The sequence below is a fragment of the Mirounga leonina genome, unplaced genomic scaffold (assembly GCF_011800145.1).
Source record: "Mirounga leonina isolate KUSES-001 unplaced genomic scaffold, KU_Mleo_1.0 Mir_128, whole genome shotgun sequence".
In the NCBI taxonomy this organism is placed as follows: domain Eukaryota; kingdom Metazoa; phylum Chordata; class Mammalia; order Carnivora; family Phocidae; genus Mirounga; species Mirounga leonina.
Window position 1 is genome coordinate 6,789,031 of NW_023270320.1, and position 19,569 is coordinate 6,808,599.

Consider the following 19,569-nt stretch of genomic DNA (forward strand, 5'->3'; position numbering starts at 1 on the left):
TCAGGAGAGGGATCACTGCCCCAATAATGGAGAATAAAACAGGACTATCAATGCACTTTGCAAAATATAAAGAGCAAAGTTTCACACCAGCAGGGCCTCCTAGGACTTCTAATTGAATAAGATGAGCCCTACAGGTCCCCCACCTGCAGGCAGTGTGACTACCGGGTGTTTGGGGCCATGAAAAGTCTGGAAGGTAGAAAGGCTGTTCAGAGGTCACTTGGGCCTCTCTCTCAGGGGGAGCCTCCTGGTGGGGTCAGGGCTCTCAGTGCTCAGAGCAAGACAGAGGAGCAAGGCTCTAATTTTGGGGGCCAGGGTGCAGACCAAGGACCCCAGAAGGAGAGGGTTGCAGGGGACGAATCACAGGGCAGAGTTCTGGGTCAACAGAACACAAGACCTCTTGCCACCAAGGCGGATCCCTGCACCCCCCAAACACGTTACAAAAAATATCTCCTCTCTGTTACTTGTACAAAGGATAAAACAGAACCTCAAATGTAAGGAAACAAGAAGAAATGAAGGGGAAAGAGGGAAAAAGAGAAGGGGGAAATGTAGTCTTAACGGTTAGGAAGCATGCAACAAACTCCCCAGGAAGGGAAAACAAATAGAAGAACCCCAGAACCCCAACACTCCCTCCTCCCCCTAAAACCAAACCAATCAAAAAAAAAAAAGAAAAAAAAAACAAAAAAAAAACCAAGCAAAAGGAAAAAAAGAACCTTACATCTAAGAAAAAGAAAAAAAAAATAAAAGAAAGGAAGAGGGGCGGGGAACATGTAGTTATTTGTGTGATTAATATTATTATTTGGGGAACACAGACTTTTTGCATACCATTGACTCGTGTGGGCCGTTAATGCACTTATATTCCCAGCTTGTAAGCTAACATTATAGTAAATAAATACACAGTCCGGTGGGGAGGGTCTGGGCGGGGGATCCCGGCAGGGACAAGCAGAAGTGGAAGTTGCAGCGGCGAGGCAGGGGGGGGGGGGGGGGGGGGGGGGGGGGGGGAAAGGAGAGGAGCGGCGGGTGGGTGCAAGAGCTGTGGTTACTGGTATCCCAGTGCGGAGGCTGAGGCTAGTCTCTGTCCGTACAGCGCATACGGTGAGTAGTAGGGTCCGGCTGTGGGGAGGGAGGGCACGGCCAGGCCCCCAGCTGTGGATAAGTGGCTCTTGCCATAGGGGTGGTACCGGCTTAGCCCCAAAGTGTGTGGACTCCGCAATGACAGCGACCCGGGGCTGCCGGGGGCGGTGGGCGGGGGGAGGTGCAGATGGCAGGAGGCGGCGGCCGCGGCGGCCGCGGCGGCGCTGCCCAGGCCCGAAGCCCCGGGGTAGGCGGCCAGAAGTTTCTCGGCGCCCGGCAGGGCCGTGTGAGTCCGTAGGTGGCTGAGCAGCTCCTCCGAGGTGGCGAAGCGCTTGTCACACGGCCCGCTGGCCGCCACCCAGTTGCAGCTGTGTGGCAGCGGTTCGTTCTGCAGCATGAAGCCGTAGGTGTAGAGCGGGTGGCCGGGAAGCGCGGCCTGGGCGGCGCTGGACGAGAGCGCAGCGGGCTGTAGCGGGTGCCCGGGGTACACCAGTGGGTAGCCCCCAGCCTTCAGGCCGGGCCCCGCGGGGTCGTGCGCGCTGCAGGTGGAGCAGCTGGAGCCGCCGAGGTGCGAGGCGCTGTGGTAACCTCCCAGGCAGTAGGGGTCGCGGCATAATCCCTGCAGGAAGGAGGGCGGGGAGGCCCCGGTGAGCGGGCTGGAGCTCGGGGGCTTGCCCGGTGGCAGGCCCAGGCCCCCCGACAGCTGGCCTCCCACCAGGCCAGACTTGCTAGGATCCAGGCCAGGCACGAACTGAGAAGGGTAGCCGGCGTAGGCGCCCACGATGGAGCCGTGGTAGCCGATGCTGGAGGGTGGCAGCGGGAACACGGAGTGGCCCGGTTTGTAGGGGGACACCGGCGCCACGTGGCCGGCCCCCACCAGGGCCGCGGGCGGCTCGGACTTGCGCCCGGAGGCCCCAGCCTCCGCGCCACCCCCGTGTGCGCTGGGCTCCCCACCGCTGCCGCGGCTCACGGCCGCAGCCTCCGGGCTGGGCTTGGGCTCCTGGTCTTTCTTGTCCAGCTCCCCGCCGCCACCCCCGCCGCCGTTCTTGCAGTCAGAGTGGTGCGGGGAGCCGCCCCGGGAGCCACCAGGCGAGGAGGACGACGACGACGCAGAGACCGGCGCTCCATGCGGGGGGAAGGGCGTGCAGGCGGCGCTGGGGACCCTGAAGCCCGCCTTGTCTCCTGGGGACAGGGAGGACGAGGAAGAGGTGGAGGACACGGAGGAGGAACCGCCGTCTTTGCGGGAGTCGCCGCCGCCGGAGCCCTTGGAGTAGGGCTTGAAGCTGGACTTGTCCTCCGCAGGGGAGTCTCCCAGCTGCTTGAGGGCCGCAGACGCGGAGGCGGCGCCCGTGGCGGAGCGGCCGGCGTCCTTCTCCGGTCCCAGCCCGTTGGCCGCCGCCGCTACCGAGTTGAGCTTGGACGAGGGCGGCGGGTCCGGCTTGCCGATCTGCGAGCAAGTCTGGGCCAGCAGCGCCAATGGACTCTTCTTGGCGTCCAGCTGTGGGAGACAGCGGCAAGGGAAGGGAGAAGGGGGTGAGACCGGCAAACCGACGGAGCAAGCGGGGTGTCTGTGGAGCTGGTGGGCGCGGAGAGCCCCGGCGGCGGCGGCGGCGGCGCGACGGGACGGGAAGGCCTGGGGGAGAGGGTCTGAGAGCAAGGGCCGGGCGGGGCGGCGCAGCAGGCTGGAACTGCGCTCGCAGAGCCCGAGTGGGATCCCTCGTTCCCCGGGTCCCAGAGCGCGGCTCAGGCCCGGGGAAATGGGGCAGGGGAAGTGGTCCACCAGAGGCCGCCGCGGGAGCAGGTGACTGGTCTGGAGTCGGGGCTGGGGGAGGGGCTGTGACTCGCCCCCTACCCTCTAATCTCCCCCTCCCCTGTGCCCAGGAGAAAACTTATTCCTTCAGTTTGGGGAACTTCGCTTGGGACGGGTTTCTGGCCGTGGCGCCGCGAGGTAGGAGCCGGGAGAAGCGCATTCTAAAGCTAGGGCTGCCGTTGGCGCTCTCCTAGTAGCCCCTCCCTCCCGGGGAGGGCACCCAGGGAAGTGGGAGGAAGAAAGACCTGGGATCGGGAGTGCCGGGGCGTAGTGCGCTCTAACCGGATGGGACAGAGGCGGAGTGGGACGGGGGCGATCCGGCTTCAAAGAGACCAAACCGGTGTGTGTGGGAGGGGGGGTGGTGGAGGGGGGAAGGCAGGAAAGGAGAGATCATCTGTAGCCTGGAAACTGGGTGCCAGAGGAAAAGTAAAGGACCCAGTGGAGACTCCAAGAGCAAACCCAATCCAAAAGCAAACACATAGCTCCGAAAGGCGAGCGTGGAAGGGGAAACCTTCCACGGAGAAGCCTGGGGAGAACCCGGTGGACTCCGATCCCTGTTCCTTCGGTCCCTCCTCACCCCGTCCGCCGGCGTGGCAGGACCTGGGCGTCACACCGAGCCCCGGGGCGCAGGGAGTAGGGCCGCGGGCCCGGCAGTGGTGGGTGGAATGGGGCCGGCGCTGGGCGGGCAGCGACCAGGAGACTGACCTCAATGGGGCTGACGGGAGTGGAGGACAGCGGCTGCAGGTACTCCGGGTGCAGGAGGTGGCCGGTGTGAGCGCTCAGCATCTTCAGGACCCTTATAGGGAGCCGGTTCGCCTGGCGCAGGGGGTCCGCCGGGGGCAAGAGGGACACCGCCGCCGGCACCGCCGGCCTCTTCCCGCCGCCGCCGCTGCCGCTGCCGCTGCTTTCGGGTGTCCTTGGGTTAGATCCAGCGGGCGAATCGCTCATTTGGAGGAGGCAGCGCCACTGGGGGGGCGGGGAGGGAGGGGGAGCACCAGGGAGGCGAGCTCCCGGGGCGGGTGGGCTCGCTCCGCAGCGTCGAGCGCGGTGCAGCAGTCGCTGCGCCTCCACCCCTCCTCCACCGACGCCGCCGCAGCCGCCGCCGCCGCCGCCGCCGCTAGCCCCGGCGAGCAACACAAAAACCTTCGCCTTCCCCGAGCCGCACGTCAAATAGCCGCGATCGGCAGCCACACTTCAAAGGGATCGCCGCGCCCGCCCAATCGCAGCTCTCGCCGGGACCCCGGGGCGGGGAGAGCGGCGGGCGGAGGCCGGCGCCGCCGGTGGGAGGGGAGAAACTTAAAGGGGCCTCGCCCGCGCGCCGCCGCAGCCTCGGCCTCTACCACCCGCCGCACTCCTCCCCTCCCCCCAGCCGGGCCGCCCTTGCCCCGGGGTCCCATAGAGGACGAGACTTCTCCAGGACCCTGGGCTCCGCGCCCTAGCCTCCGCTGGCTTTCCTGTCTCCCTCCCCTCTCCCTTCACACCGCCGGGGGTGGTGCTGGCCGGGTCAGTCACCCGCCAGCCGAGTGTGTCTGGGGTGGGGCGGATTGGGGTGGGGCGGGGGGGGATAGGGGCGCAAGGCGCTGGCTCCGTCGCAGCGGAGTCCCAGCCTCTCCCGGAGGCCGCCTAGGGGCGGGCCACGCCTCCAGAGCGCCAGCCTAGCTCGGCCCTGCTCCCGGCTCTGCTCCGGCTCAGCTCCGGCTCAGCTCCGGCTCTGCTCCGGTCCACCTCTCCTTCCCTAATTGGCTTCTCCCTGGTATGCTCACTTGGAAGCGCCCGAGCCTTGGAGGCGTCCACGGCTCTCGGGACGCGGCGTCGCCGCTCCAACTACTTTGAGCCTGTCCTGTCCGAAGCCTGTAAGTTTGAGGACTCCCTTCCGTGGTGAGATGGACGCGACGAAGCGCGGTGTCCTAGGCTGTGCCCACCGCCCGGACGCGCCTGGCGAGCCTTGCCTGCACACTGATTTATAGGTTCGGTCCTGGGTGTGTTTCAGGTTTCTTACAGTGTCTGTTTAGAGGCGCACAATTCCCTCACTGCAGCGTGCCTAGCTGCTATTTTGGGGGGGACCCAGGATCACTCGAGAGGCCAGTATCCCAGAGGGGGGGCGGGATCTCTCTCTACGTGCTGCACGTCGATACAGACTCCAGAATTGCGCCTTCCCATTCCCGTCTTCTCTTCTCGTGGGGGAAAATGCACTAGCTTTTCCCAGGGGAATCTTGGAATAAAAACTTTTTGTTAAAAATAAGAATACCCCCCCCCTCCCCCCGCCTTTTAGATTAAGTGTGTATTGCCGGCTTCGCGCTAGGCAGAGATTTTAGAGTCATAAGTACTGACATTAAAGTTCCCGGTTGGCGGATCATCAGAAGGTGAAGCTGGTTCTTTGTGCGCCGGCCTCTAGGGAGACTACTTTCCCGTGCTCTCAGCGGCCAGTGGAGGCGCGCTGGTGTCACTGCCTCCCTTCGAGTACCACTTTCTCAGACCCAATCCATCACGCTGATTGTCAGGCCTGTCACTCGGGGCATATTGCTCCGGGACTACCCCTCCCTGACTCTGCCGCGTTGATCTACGCCTTGAAACAACATGAGAACCCAAGATGGGGATAGGTGATTTCAGAGGGGTTCTCCAAACGGAAAGAAAGAACCCTCTCGGAAATAACAAATAGCAATCCCGGCCATTTATCATGCTCAGGAAAGGAGGCAGCAGGCACCACTCCCAGGCCATATCAATCATACACTAAACTAAATGTACTCCCTGCATCCCTGCTGTTTTTTGGGGTATGCATAGACCTCTTAGAAATTACACAGGCTCTGCCTACCCCAGTTTTAATCCTGGTAGTCAGGTTGAAACCAATGCTAAGGGATGCCCGGGCTGTGAGGTATCTTCCATATTGCAGCAAGAGGGGTGCAAGAAGGGGGGGGGTGATCCCATCTATGTGGTGGTCTCTTCGCCCCCCCCATGCCAGCCTTTGTGCTTTCTGACTTCACTGCCAATGCCAGTACCTCATTCAAAAGTCCATGGCAGAGCTGCTGCAACCTACAAGCCTATTTGGCTTTGGGGAAATTGCTACCCAGACCGAGAACAGAAGAAAGCCTTACAGACTGGAAAAGGGTGGGCCTCCATAGGCACCCTGGAGGAGGACGGGCTGGGAAGAGAGGAGACCCAGGAGGCAGAGAGAGATGAAAGACTCCTTCTTGATTATTGTAACCAGCCCAGCTGTGAGAGCCAGCCAAAAAATCCTTCCAGGACCCAAGCAGATGTGTGCTAGGGATGATTAATGGGAAATCAGTTGGGAGCAAAGGGGAGGGGAGAGAGAAGAGGAATTTGGAAGGAAAAGAGGGGTAGGAGGCAGCAGAGAGGAGAGAGGGGAGGATAGAGGACGACAGAATCTTTAGAGGAAAAGAGAAGAAAAAGGTAGTGAATGATTGAAAGGAAAGGAGAAAGGTGGGGATGAGGATAGAATGGGCAGGTTCTGGGTGGGGGAGGTGAGCAGTTTGCCTCAGTAGTAATATATGGTCCTTAAACACACACACACGCACATGCCCACAAAACCCCACCCACATTCTTAGCTCACAGCAGTGATCACAGATAGGAACAGTGGATGCCTGACAGCACTGAGGCCAGACCAGGCCTGTTTCCCCTCTCCTGGAAAGTGCTAGCAAGGGAATGGGGACACCTTTCCTTTCAGGGTGCTGGTGAGAGCAGCAGTTCTCCTCTGGCTGAATCCACCCAGTTGCCTTAGGAGAGGAAATGGGATACCACACTTAGACCAGGGGCCTAATTAAAACACGAAGAGACGATTATTGCAATCGGTATTTGACATTCACTTAGCTGAAGCCCTAACCTATGGAGTCCTAACAGGGGCCCCAGTGGCCTACAGCGAGGGCATTATTCAGAGGAATGGCTTGCCACCTGGGAGAGAGTGAGGCTCAGTATTGAGTTGGGCCATATTTATTTCAGGCATGACATACATGCCATGGCGCTGTAGGGGTGGTTCAAAAGTCCCTGCAAGATGTTGTACAGGACATACGGCCCCTGTCCTGGCCTTGCAGAAAAGTGGCAGATGTATGGTTAAGGAGCCTCCCTCTCTCCAGGACCTGCTCAGGTTGCCCTGGGAGTGAGCAGCACCATTAAGATAGGATGGGGTGAAGGCTGCTGGAGGATGCCCCATGCCATTCCGTGTGTCAGGCACTCCATAAGCCTTAGGTACTGTTCTCCCCATTTCCAGCTGAAGAGAGTGAGGCTGGAAAGGTTAGTCCCTTCCCTAAAGTCACTTGACTGGTGAGTGGCAGAGCGGTCACTTGGAATCGGGTCTCTCAGAGCCAGGCCTTCGAACCATGCTGCTGTGGTGGGCCTGGGCCAGGGCAATCAACCTCCCTTCCCTTTTCCCCATGTATGAAATGTAAGAGTGGCCTCCAAGAGTCAGGAGGCCAGAAGCAGACAACGTGTGTCCACATGTTCAGCCCTTGGCACAAGGGGAGTCTCAGGTGAATGATGGCTGTGATGCATGCATCCGTGGGGCTGGCACTCTGGAGACCAGTCTCGGCAGTAACTGGATCTGGAGCCTCTTAGCACTGGGGACCCCCCGCCCGCAAGACCCAAGCCGTCCCAGAATTCGACCCGTAATGAGAGTAGCCCTCCCCCAGCCTCCAGTCAAAATGTGTCTTCTTAAAAAATGTCCCCCACCCCCCAAGCCATCAAGAAAATCCTTTAGGAAATTCTGAATATTTATAGATTTTTTTTTCACTACTTCAATTTACATAAAATTCACCGCCCAGGAGAAAATGCCTGAGTCAGGCTGAGAGCTAGAGGTGGTGAATTTGTTGTGTGGGGGTTAATGTGGAGTTTTCAGTCCTCGCTGAGGCAGAATTGCCTGAATGATCGCCTCTCTCTGCATAACACTCAAACCCTAATGGCAACAACATGAAATAATATCTCACTGGGTAACTATTTACATTTTTTTTTTTTTTTTAACAAGCTGTAAGAACTCTGAAAAGTCTGCCTCATAGAGAACTTGGTTTTCCTCCCTGGCGCTTAATATCTTTCAGCGGCTGACAATTACCGCCTTGGCCGGGAGCCCTGATTTAGAGCCCTGCGCTCAGGGCCCTCAAGGCACTTCCTCTGTCTGCCCCATCCCCAGCTTCAGACACAGCCCTGGGCAGGAGAGGGCCCGAGGGGCGAGGACAACCGGCCTCGTGGGGAGCCTGCCCAAGGAGCTCCCTCCTCTGCGCTCTCACCGCCTACTGTGTCCTATGATTACGCTTCTCACTCAGCATCTGCCCTTGTTTGTCGACTTGCCCGTTCTCCCATTGGACTGTGACTGCTTCTGAATTGTCCGCGGCCTCTTTGTATTCTCACTGCCTAGCGATAGCTTCCCAGTGGCCAGCACCGAGAGCCAAGCATTGCCACAAGCACTCTGCCCGCAGTATCTCATCTAATCCTTGCAGAAGCCGGAAGAGATGGGTCCTCTCTCACCCCGTTTCACAGAGGAGGATGTGGGGGTTCAGTCACTTGCCCGAAGTCCCAGCTCCTGAGACGTGGGGCTGGGAAGTGAATCTAGGCCATCTGTCATAAGTGAATGTTTGTTGCTGAATGAATGAGAATTTTACCTGTAGAGTGCTATTTGTTTACATCTCACCTCACTGGATTCCCAAAAAGATTCAAGGTGGATAACTTGGTGTTTTTCAAAATGTCAACTATACAAACCTGTGAAAGTATCTTTTCCCAAATCTGTGTTTCCGTGTTCATCATTCCCCCCTCCGCACGCCCCCCCAACAATTTCCTGAGTTATTTTGGGCAGGTGTTTTCATCCCTTTGGACTGATGAAGAACAGGACACCGAGAATTTTATGGGGGAGCCTAAAGTCACACAGTGAATCCCTGGCAGAGCCCCCCGAGAAAAGCACCCCCCCCTTCTCCTATCAGGGCCCATTGTGGTGTAGTGGGGAGGTAACTCCTTTTGATAAAAGAAAGAGGAATTAACTACTTTTCCTCCCCCTAGAATTTCCTTTGGAGATGTGGTGGGAAGGAATGGACAAAGGAAATGTAGGCTGGAGCTTATCTTCTAAGCCCTGGTGTTTGATCCGGGTCCTTGAGCAGGGTGCTTTGAAGAAGTGGTTTGTTTCATTTATCTCCTATCAGCCCCCAGGGAGATAGGCAGGGCTGGCCTGGGAGACCAGTGGGAGTAGGTGTGCTTTTGAAGCTCTTCTCCCTTCCTCTGCCCCGCCCCGTACACCCCATACAGCAGCCTCAGCCCTGGGCATTCACCCTTGACTACTTTGCAACTTTGGGCCTTCACATTTCTTGGGGATTCCTCTTAAATTACAAATACTCCTATTTTACTAGTCAGCCAATGCATCAGTTATGATTAGCAGACAGTGAGTGTGTCACCCAGGGTGATAATAACATTTATTGAGCACCTACTGTGTGCTAGACGCTGTCTGAGCTCCTTGCATGTGATAACTCTCTGAGATGGGCACTATTATTATGCCTGTGTGATAGGCGAGGTGCTGAGGCCCAGAGCTGTGAAGTAACTTGCCCCAGGTACACAGCTAGAACGTGGTAGAACCAGGATTCAAACCCAAGTAGTTGCTTCCTGGGCCAATCTACTGTGTGCAGAACTGAGGGAGAAGGAGGCCTCTAGCAGGGAGAAACTGAAAACAAATGACTTTACTTGTTTTCCAGAGCTCTGGTCTTCTTAATCAGGAATTCCCTTTCATCCCTAGGAAGGACAAGATGGCGGAGAGGCAATGGAGGCAGAGAAAGAAGGGAGGGGAGCATTCACTTAATTAATGAAACTGGATTGAATTAATCCATTCAATGACTGTTTATTGATCACTTGGTAGGCACAGGCCTGAGGTGATCCCCCAAGGTGGGTGAGGTCCAGAGCAAGCCAGCACGCACAGTCCACAGCTCCTGAAACGCCGGGCAGCCCTTGCTTCTGAAGGAAAGGATCTGTGTGCTTCTTTGCTGATGAAAAAAAGGAAGTCAGGAGGGCTGAACTTAATCCTGCTCAGTCCCCCGTAGTTGAGTTACCCACTGTTCTTAAGTGCATTTACTCAAAGTTACATTCAGACCCACTAGCATTAAGTGAGCACCTGTTGGTGCCACTGTAAACCATCCTAGGTGTGTTCAGGCGCCGTCTCTTGCTTAGTGATAAGGGGAGTCCCGGAGTAGAGCGAAGGCCCCTGAGGGAGATGCAGGGAATGTGCCTGCTGAGTTTCCACCAGCTGGAACCAGTGGGCACCCCAGGCCCTCCAGAGGACCTCGCTTGGCAGGTGGCAGACTGTGAGAATGATGTGTCTCCGGTCCCTCCCCTCTGCCAGGTAAGCCTTTAAACTTGCCAGAAGTGTGCACCTCTCTGGGCTGCGCTTGCCACGACTGGGATGAGCTGCTTCAGACTCATTTCAACGGAGACGATTAGAGAAAAAAGGGTGAGCTGCTCCAGCAGTGGCCACTTATCACTGGTTGTATTTGATGAAACCAAATTCCAAGATGTCAGAACAATTTCAAGGCGTTTTTGTTTCGGTGGCCCTCTGCCAGCCTTGCTCAGAGAAGGAAACCGAAGAGGCCAGGTCAGAAGGATCCAACTCGAGTGGTCCATTTGGGAGTGGGGATTTACATAATGAACTCCCTCTGAACGTGATTTAAATTATTTTTTATTTTGTTGAAAAATGCATTTATTTATTTATGACGAAGTGCATTCCCATGGCGCCAAATTCCAAAGCCATGAGAATGTACAGTGAAAATACCTCCCTCTCACCAGCCCGCCTCTCTCCCCAGTGCATCAGTGCTAGGCGTTTACGGCCCATCTTTCCAGAGATCTTTTGTATTTATATTAGCAAATACGTGTATATTCCTTCTTTCTTTAGTACACAAAAGGTGACATATTAAAGAAATTGTTCTGCATTTGCTTTTAAGAAAAAACTTAATATATTTTGGAGATTTCCTCATATCTATTTATTTTGTAGTTTCCTGGCTTTGTTACACAGATGTGCCACAGTTTATGTGACTGGTCCCCTCCTGGTGGACATTTGGATGCTTTCTAATCTTGCTGCTGCAGTGATTTATCAGATATAAGTATATGGGTATATATAGAATATATATCATTTTCCATGTGTGCCAATAGAACTATAGGGTGATATTCCTAGGAGTAGAATTGCTGGGGCAAAAACTACATATGTCCCAAAAAAACCCCACTCCATTTAAGAGGGTTGGAAGGAGACAATTGGGGTGAATTAGAAGTTCAGCCGAGACACTTAGCCAAGGAAACATGGGGGACACCTCCAGGACCTTCTGGTGACATTCATGTGGAGAACTTGAAAGGCTCATTTCCATCTTTGGATTTAAAAACAAAACAAAACAAGCATGCTTCTCATGACCCTGCCTCCTCCCCTTCCCACCTTCTCCCTCGTTCAGTAGGAGAAAAAGGAGGAGACGAATATTCAAGTCTGGCCTGAAAGAATCCAAGATATTGGCAAATACACCTTTTAATACAGCCAACTTTCCAATTAGTGAGCCCCAATAAGAACTGTGTATCATCTAGACCTTTCTTGTTTATGCTCACTGAAAGGCAAAGGTTTGTGTCAAAGACAATGCATAAAATGGTTTTGGTTGCATCAGTCAAGGTTTATCTCCAGACCCAACCATGAATTTCCAGAAGGAGGACTGTGAAGGATTGCAAGACATCAAATCATGAAATCAACAATTACTGTTAGTCGTGTGCTCACCAAGGCAGTTTTCATTTTCATTTTATATTTATTTTTTATCTTTGAGGAGGTATTACCTGCAAAATTCAAAGGTACGAAAGGGCATGCACGTATGATTTCTCAACAAGGGTTGCAGCGTTTCGTTGCCAAGAATCCCAGCAGGAGCACTACTCTGGTCCCCTCACTTGTGGTCCTAGGCCTGGGCCTCTGAGTCAAAGCTCACTTTTCCTTAGTAACCTTGACCCTGTGGCGATGGGAGAACCGTCGGGACCAGGCAGAGTGTTGATAAGCTCTTGGAATCGGGATACATTTACATTCCAGGAGGTCTAAAGTAAAATTCTAACATCTTGAAGAACTTTCCTCAGGTATCCTGAGGCAGCTCTCACATGTCTCCAGGGGCCTGTCATTGATAAGTTCAACACAACCAGTTTTCTGCCAGGCTGTCTTCATTTTTCTCATTAATTTCCTTAAATAAAGAAATCAATGAACAAATGATTGAACAAAACAAAAACCAAACAAACAGCCCAAATGGCCACAGCCAGAAAAAGTACAGTAGTTCAAAACCATGAGTAGACTGTGTCCTTTTCCTTTCATTCATTCCTGTCCTGCGGCAGGCCTGAAGGGGCTCTCAGAGGTCCCTCCCCTCTCTCTAAGCTGGGTGAATTTTTCACCACTGCAGTCAAAATGCATGATGACAATCTTATTTGTGACAGGAGACATGTTTTAAAACAGTTGTTTTAAAACAACTGACAGAGCTGCAAGATGGAAAACGACAAGAAAGTGCGATTTTTTTTTTTTGGAGGGGGTGGGGCGGGGGGACTGGATGCTGGCAAAGGAGAATGGTATTTTCCTTATTAAAAGTTGGAATTTGGGCGCCTGGGTGGCTCAGTCGTTAAGCGTCTGCCTCCAGCTCAGGTCATGATCCCAGGGTCCTGGGATCGAGCCCTGCATCAGGCTCCCTGCTCAGCAGGAAGCCTGCTTCTCCCTCTCCCACTCCCCCTGCTTGTGTTCCCTCTCTCGCTGTGTCTCTCCCTGTCAAATAAATAAAATCTAAAAAAAAAAAAAAAGTTGGAATTCATCCTTTATTTCTGCAGCAATTCAAGAAAAGCCTCGAGGAAGAAAACTGGGGTAGGGACATTGCATAATGACAGGACTCGGAGGCCTGTACAATTGGGCTTGCTCTGGCTTGCTCTGGCTTGCTCGGGCTTGCCCTTGACCTGCTTCTTACTGGGCTTTCAGAAGACACGGTGCTGTATGCCAGTGGACAGGCAGTGTGGGGGCCAGGAGAGAGCTGAGCTCTGCTCCCCAGCCCCACCTCTCCCTGTGTGGTGTCTCTAGTCAACTCAGTGGGTGTCTGTGAGGCCCCAAGATCCCCGCCCTGGACATGATGCTTTGCAGTCCAGGCAGAGAATGCAAGTTGGACACCCTCAGAATGGCGAGAGAACAGTATGGGCTGTTGTACAGATGGCTCTTTTCCTGTGGGTTTAGGGAAGAGAAAGAAAATGTTCTCCCCTGTGTTTTAGGAGAAATCTCTCTCCTACGGCCAACACGGGAAACTGATCTCCTTCTTATAGCTGTTCCTCCCTACAAGTCTGGAGGGAGAATCACAGAAGCTGAGACCTTACCACAGTTGACTCTGACCCTACAGGAGAGGAGAAACAGAGAGCAAAAATTAAGAGCAAAGAAGGGAAATTAGGGAAAAGTTCATTCTAACTTGGACGAGAAAGAAGCTACTGTCCTCACCCTAAGAGTGAATTTTAAGAAAGTCTCTGGAGCTGGCGACAGGACCCAGAGCATGGAAAGGAATTGAAATACTCCTGGCCCATCTTTTTAGAAAGACTTTTTGTTTGTTTGTTTTTGTTTTTGTTTGGGGCCTGCGTGTGATGGGAAGCATGGATCAGAGGCAGCTTACTGTGCTGAAGGATCTTTGACTCTTTCTTTCCTTGGTTTTTGGACATGATCATGTTGACATGGGATCCACTGGATTAATTCAACCAGCTTGTCTCTTTTTAGACCGGCAGTGATACAGCCCAGGTCTGCAGGGCCCTGCACCCAGGAGCTTGCTTATACCCAGTGGCAGGGCTGGGCTCCCCCTTGACCCTTCAGCTCAGACCTGGGCAGGATGCAGAGTTAAAATATTGACCCCTTCTTCCTTGGGGACACGGATGCAGACCTTCTTAGAACACACGCACCACCTCAACCACTGTGCAAGCAAAGCAGGATATTGGTTTCTTAAACCCCAATGTATTTTGCTAAATCAGAGTGTTAATACCCCTTCCTCCCCCGCTCTGCATGAATTGGATTACTTAAAGCATCTTTTCAGAGATGTCAGCAGTTTAATAGAGGCAATAAGTCAGGGCTGCCCTTGTGTTTTATTTTTCTGCCAGTATTTAGTTAATTAAAGAATGCAAATTAAAACACCTTAATTTATATAATATCAATATCAACGCCTTAAAACATTTGGCATAACTGCTCTGGCAAGTCCCTTACATAAACTCTTCAGAGCAGTGCTAATAAAAATGAAAAAAGGTTGTAAATCAAATTTAATTTATTCATCTTCTGTTTGGTACAAAAGCATACGCCAAACTCAAGTTATTTATGAGCACGTCATAATAATAGGCATTTTTGTTGGTTGCAAATGACAAAAAAGGTTTTTCCTAGGGATGTGTGTTTTAATTGTCTCTAGGTGCAGCTGTTTTCTGGGCTCTGATCTCTAAGATTTATAATTTTACACCCCTATTTCAGAAAAAAAAAAAAGATTTAGATATTGAAAAGCATAAGGAGCCTAAAAACATAGCAACATCCACTCACAAAGGCACCTGCAACCATCCATATGCAGATAGACGTATACACCATCCGCCCTATGGAGTGTGGATCTTCAGGTGAGATAAAAGGTTGGTGATTTATATCCGATTTCTTAAATATTCCATTAAGAGGATTATTTCACAGGAGGCTCAGATACAGACAGCGTTGGAAGGGATTTGGTGCGCAGTTGCTTCCTTGGACGCCATAAGATGAACTACGCTTGCGTGAATGAATCGCTGAACAACCATTTTCGTCTTTCCCCGCCTTTGTTGATATGTTCCTTCTTTGTCTCGTGGATCTGAGCACAGAATACGTTTTATTCAGTCTTGGAGGAAGAATAGTAGGCTCCATTCAGGGGTACTGAGGGATGGCATGTTCTCCCTGCCGCCGCCAGCGAAGCTCCCCATGCAATCGTCCTTCTCAAACTCCCTTGCTCACCCAGCTTTCGGCTCTGCTCTGCTCCAACAGGTCTCAGAGCCTGTGGGAGAGTTGAGAGAAGTTTTGGAAAAGCCCTCTCCACCCAGATCCCATCCTGAAAAACCCAAGCAAATTCACAAATATGACCCTCTAGCTGGCCCATGGCCTCCCTACTTGGGAAGCAAAACCCCAGTACGATGCTATGCCCTATTCTAACCATTACCTTTTAACGTATTATGAGCTGGGCAGAAGAGGTAGAATCCTGGGGTTCCTCGTGTAGGGAAATGGAGGGCAGAAGTGGCAAGTGGCATCTTTCTGTGACCTTGACAGCTGTGGATCCTGGGCTGCCACGAGGGCTGTGGGGAGACTGCAAAACTCCAAACAAAATATATCTTGGTGGTTCCCTTTCTGATATTGAAAGCAGCGATACACCTTTTACATTGCTTTGGTTAGGAGCTCATTGGATGCTCTCCTTTGCCTCAGACTCATTGCAATAGTGAGCTAGAAAGTTATACTCTTTCAAGTAGATGCTTCTTTTTTTGGGGGGGGGGTACCAAGGAGAGCCAGAGAAGGTACTAGAAAAGTTCACTGCCTCCAGCCCCCGTAGCTTCCCAAGCTCCTCTGCCTTTCCACTCGGTAGTGTCTCATTGGGTTATGGGAAAAAACAGAGTCTGGTGTGACAGATCCGCCACATCAAGGGGCCCGCTGAGCTCTGCACTGCATCAGGACACCGAGCATCAGAGTCTCTCTGGGGAATCATTGGAGGGAGCATTTTGGGCAGTCCCCCAGGTGTCCACATATACATACCCACGTGCGATGGTGGCCATATTCTCTCTCACTGTTTCTTGCTACATGTCATCTTCAAAAGCTAATTTTGACCTTTATATTTATTTATACCCCTCCTACCTCCATAAAAGATAGGAGGTCGCTTACAATTTAAATCGCAGATACAGTAGAACCTGAAGCCATTAACAGAAAAGTAACAAGATCAGAGCCAAGTACGAAGGAGGAGGGGGAGGAAGAAGCAGAGTTACTATACCAGAGGGGTAAGAAATTTAGATTAAGGAAAGCTAATGCAATTGAGAACAAAACCCAGCTCCCAACTCCCTGGTAGCGTGGTGGGCGACTGCCAGCTATTGTAATAACCGTGGATTACTGCACCTCAAAGGCAGGTTTTAAATGCCTGCCGAGGGTTCACTGGCCCTGTGAGCTTGGTCAAGCTCTTTCAGTTCTCTGAATCTCTGTTTCCTCATCTGTAAAGTGAGGATTAACTCACTCATCATGGGGCTTTTGGGAGAATGCATTTCAACAATGGCAGTAGCTACTCTTCTAAGTGTTTTTATTTTAATTTAATTTTCTTTATTTGAGAGAGAGAGAGAACATAAGCAAGGAGGAGAGGGAGAGGGAGAAGCAGACTCCCCACTGAGCAGGGAGCCCGATGCGGGGCTTGATGCCAGGACCCAGGGATCATGACCTGAGCCGAAGGCAGACGCTTACGTGACTGAGCCACCCAGGCGCCCCTCTAAGGGTTTCATGTAGACATTTAAAACATTTTTAAACATCTCTGACATTGATATAAAGCATCATGTCACAGCCTTTTCTTCTTTCCTTGCTGGATCTAAAATCCCAGTGCATTGTGGATTAGATGAGATATGTTATTAACCCGTTCAGCCCTCACAATAACTTTACAAGGTAGGTGCTCTTTTTGTCCCATTTTACAGATGAGCAAATGGAGGCATAGAAAATTTAAATGACTTCTCTGAAGGCTGTGTGGCTGACAAGCAGTGGAGCTGGGAATGTGATCCCAGGCTATCTGATGTCACCCCGACTCTATACTGCTTTTCGACAACCATTTCAGCAACACACGTTTCAAAGAAATTTCAGTGTTGGGCACTGGGGATATAAGATGAAAAGATGCGTACTTGTCCTAGAGGACTGGACTCCAGTGAGGACACCGACTGTAAACAGACCACATCTTGCGGTATTCATCAGAGTGCATCGGTGGAAATCCGTTCCCAGGCACAGAGGCAGAGAAGGGAGAGCTGATTAGTTCCTCTGAAGCCTCTGTCCTAGGGCTCAGCTCGCAGTACCAACTACCCCTCCGGCAGGTCAGGAGAAACACGTGCTTTCTTGGCTTCGAGATGATAGGCAGTGGACAACTTCAGTGAATGGGTTTGAATAGTGGAGAACACAATGCACAGGGGCCTCTCCTATGGCCATTTCATATATGGACACTGGAGGAGAGCTGGGGGCAGCAGATCTTAAGGGAGCATCATGCTCTCAGGAAGGCTTGGAAGTGGCTTTTGGGGCAGAGACTAAGGGAGATGTTTGGCCTCCCAAAGCTAGGCTGGAGGCTCTGTCCTTGGATACCCAGACCAGGAGGGTAAAGGGCCAGGGGAGGGCCTGAAAAGAGAAAACAAGGGAGGGAAACAAGAATTAACCACAAAAGCAGCTTCAAAAGGAATGGGACAAGAGTCTCTGGGATACAGCGAGGTGCCGTGAACGAAGGAGCTGACTTGGAGGGAGGATACCTGAATCTGGGACGTGATTTTGCCTCTTGGGGGCACATTATCCTTTGAGTCTCAATTTCATCATCTGTCTACATGGGCATAAGGACAACACACTTATTACCTCACACAGTTAAAGGGACATGTCATTCCAGGGGAAAAAGAGAAATACACAGGGGAGGGGCCTTGCCCAGTCTTGGGCAGTCACTAGAGTGGCTTGACTTAGAACTTGAAGCTCCTCCTCCAAGGGGGTCTCAATCACCCCCCCCACCCCAGTGAGGAAGCTTGGAGGCCCCACCCTTAGAGTTCAGGGACTCGGCCCCCTGGGTGGGGGTGGGGTCCTAGCCCCCACTACTCCCGGCGCCCTCTCCCTGGACCCCAGCCCAGCAGCTGCAGGTGAGCAGACATCGCGGGAGGGCTATGGGCATGTCTTCTTCCCCGCCCAAGAAAAGTTCAGCAGCCAGGAAATCAGGACTTAACAACACAAAGCAAACGAACAAAACCAAAACAAATCCATTCTGACAGAACTTCCCTGATAAAGGACGTTTCCTAGTATTTCAAGCAGAATAAAGCCGAAATTATGAAAGCCTCTTCTGGACCAAAGGAGAATGGGCTGGAAGTCCTGCTGGACCTTCGTCACGGAGGTCTGTGGCCCCTGCCCCTTCCCTGGAGGCCTGGCCTCCCAGGCCGAGGGTGCCCCGAGCTGAAGGCCCGACAGGGGCAGCGTGGCTGTCCGGGGGACAGGAGGGGACCGGTGTTCACGGGCCCCTCCAGGGACCGCAGGCGCCGACTCCACTTTTCGGGCCTTTCCTGAGACGGAGAAGGAAGGAGGAAGTGGGAGGCGAGAGAGGAGGGGTGGGAGGGGGCGGGAGGGTCGAGCGGAGCGCGGGTGTGGGAAGAGGGAGGGAGCGGGGCGGGCCGGGAGGAGGCGGGGGCCGGCCGGGCCGGCGACGGGCGGGGAGAGCGGGGCGGCCACCCGCCGCCCCCGGCCCTCGCCCGCCCGCGAGCCGCGCGGCCCGCCGAGCGGGGCCTGCCCCCGCCGGCAGCAGACAAGGCCATTTCTGAGTTACACCGAAAACGTGTTACTTCGCCAGAGGGCCGGGCCGGGGCCGCGGGCCCAATCTTGGGCCGAGCCGAGCGTCGGCGGAGGGGGGCTGTCAGTCACCGGGAACCCTCGGTGAAAGGGGCCCCTTGTCAACTTCCCCTGCCTTTGAAGTGACTGGGATGGAGGTGCTCAATTAAAAGCCCATCAGTCTGTAAGTAAATCAACGCCTATCAGGCTTGTCACATCAAACAAACGATTATTACCCCAGCCCGCCCACCCCATTAATCTGGCTGTTCCTTCTTGACGGCTCAGGGTCAGGGCCCCGTAAATCCTGTACTGGATCGCCGCCACCTGGATCGGGATGAAAGCGCCGGCGCGGCCGGGCGCGCGCTCAGGCCTCTCCCGCGGCCCCGGGAGCGCGCGCGAGGCTGGGCGGCCGGAGCGCGAGGTCTGTGGCGCCCAGAGGTAGACCTCCCGAGTGACCGACGGAGCCACGGTGCCCAGGGCTGGGGAGGGAGCGAGAGCCTGAGACGACAGACCAAGATGGAAGGCACCGGAAGAAGAGGCCCGAAGTTGGTTGAGACAGGTGCCCTAAAAACTCACCCAGAATGTTACGAACAAATAGACGCCTCGAGAACACCAGGAGGTGTTCTGGATGGCATTTCTCGGACACTGGGTTCCGAGTCCCAGAGAGTGAGCTGTTTCCCCAGCTCTCCTCGCATGCCCCCTGGCAGCCCCCGAATGTCACTTAGCCAAGGGAATGGTGGTAGGGAGGGCGCAGAAGCTCAGGGCATTGCTAAGCGATGCCCTGGGTCAGACCTCAAAATACAGGTTGGTCAGAACCTGGTCTTCTGCAACAAAAGGATATGAACGAACAAACTGGACCAGGGTGTCAGGTTCTGATCACTGTCCTGAGCGAGTCGCTAAGAAACACTTTGTTCCAGCGCTTTTCTTCTAGGCTCTGTGGGTTGTTTTGTGGATTCTTTCTGCTCTGAGATCAAACTCTGGCTTTCCCCTCACTGCAGGCCAGAAAGAAAGGCGGGGTAGGGAGAAGAGGAGACGACACAGCTGTATTTTGGGCTGGAAGGAGGAGCTGGGTAGGAGGTGAAGGGCAGGGGAGGAGTCAGGAAGAAGGTGGAGCTTCCAGCCCAGGAGAACAAGGCCTGCTTTTTAAGGAAGGAAAGAACAGTCTTTCCTCAAATGGCTGTTCCAG

At 53.7% G+C, this 19,569-nt stretch overlaps 1 protein-coding gene and 1 long non-coding RNA gene across 2 annotated transcripts; both read right to left on the reverse strand.

The window, feature by feature from the left end:
• Nucleotides 1-986: 986 nt before the first annotated feature.
• Nucleotides 987-4,103, reverse strand: ZNF703 (zinc finger protein 703). Its single transcript, XM_035004056.1, has 2 exons — nt 3,587-4,103; nt 987-2,569 (listed from the first exon to the last, which is right to left on the reverse strand). The coding sequence occupies exons 1-2, from the start codon at nt 3,827-3,829 to the stop codon at nt 1,037-1,039; spliced, it is 1,776 nt and encodes a 591-aa protein (XP_034859947.1). The 5' UTR covers nt 3,830-4,103; the 3' UTR covers nt 987-1,036.
• Nucleotides 4,104-13,965: 9,862 nt separating this feature from the next.
• LOC118009976 lies at nt 13,966-19,011 on the reverse strand. Its single transcript, XR_004679065.1, has 4 exons — nt 18,960-19,011; nt 16,727-18,121; nt 15,028-15,179; nt 13,966-14,865 (listed from the first exon to the last, which is right to left on the reverse strand). It is a non-coding gene; the product is annotated as an uncharacterized LOC118009976 (long non-coding RNA).
• Nucleotides 19,012-19,569: the final 558 nt, after the last annotated feature.

Coding starts and splice junctions, on each gene's coding strand:
- ZNF703 (XM_035004056.1), bottom strand. CDS start 3,829: ATGAGCGATTCGCCCGCTGGATCTAACCCAAGGACACCCGAAAGCAGC. Junction 2,570..3,586: donor CTCCCGTCAGCCCCATTGAG/GTCAGTCTCCTG, acceptor TGTCTCCCACAG/CTGGACGCCAAGAAGAGTCC.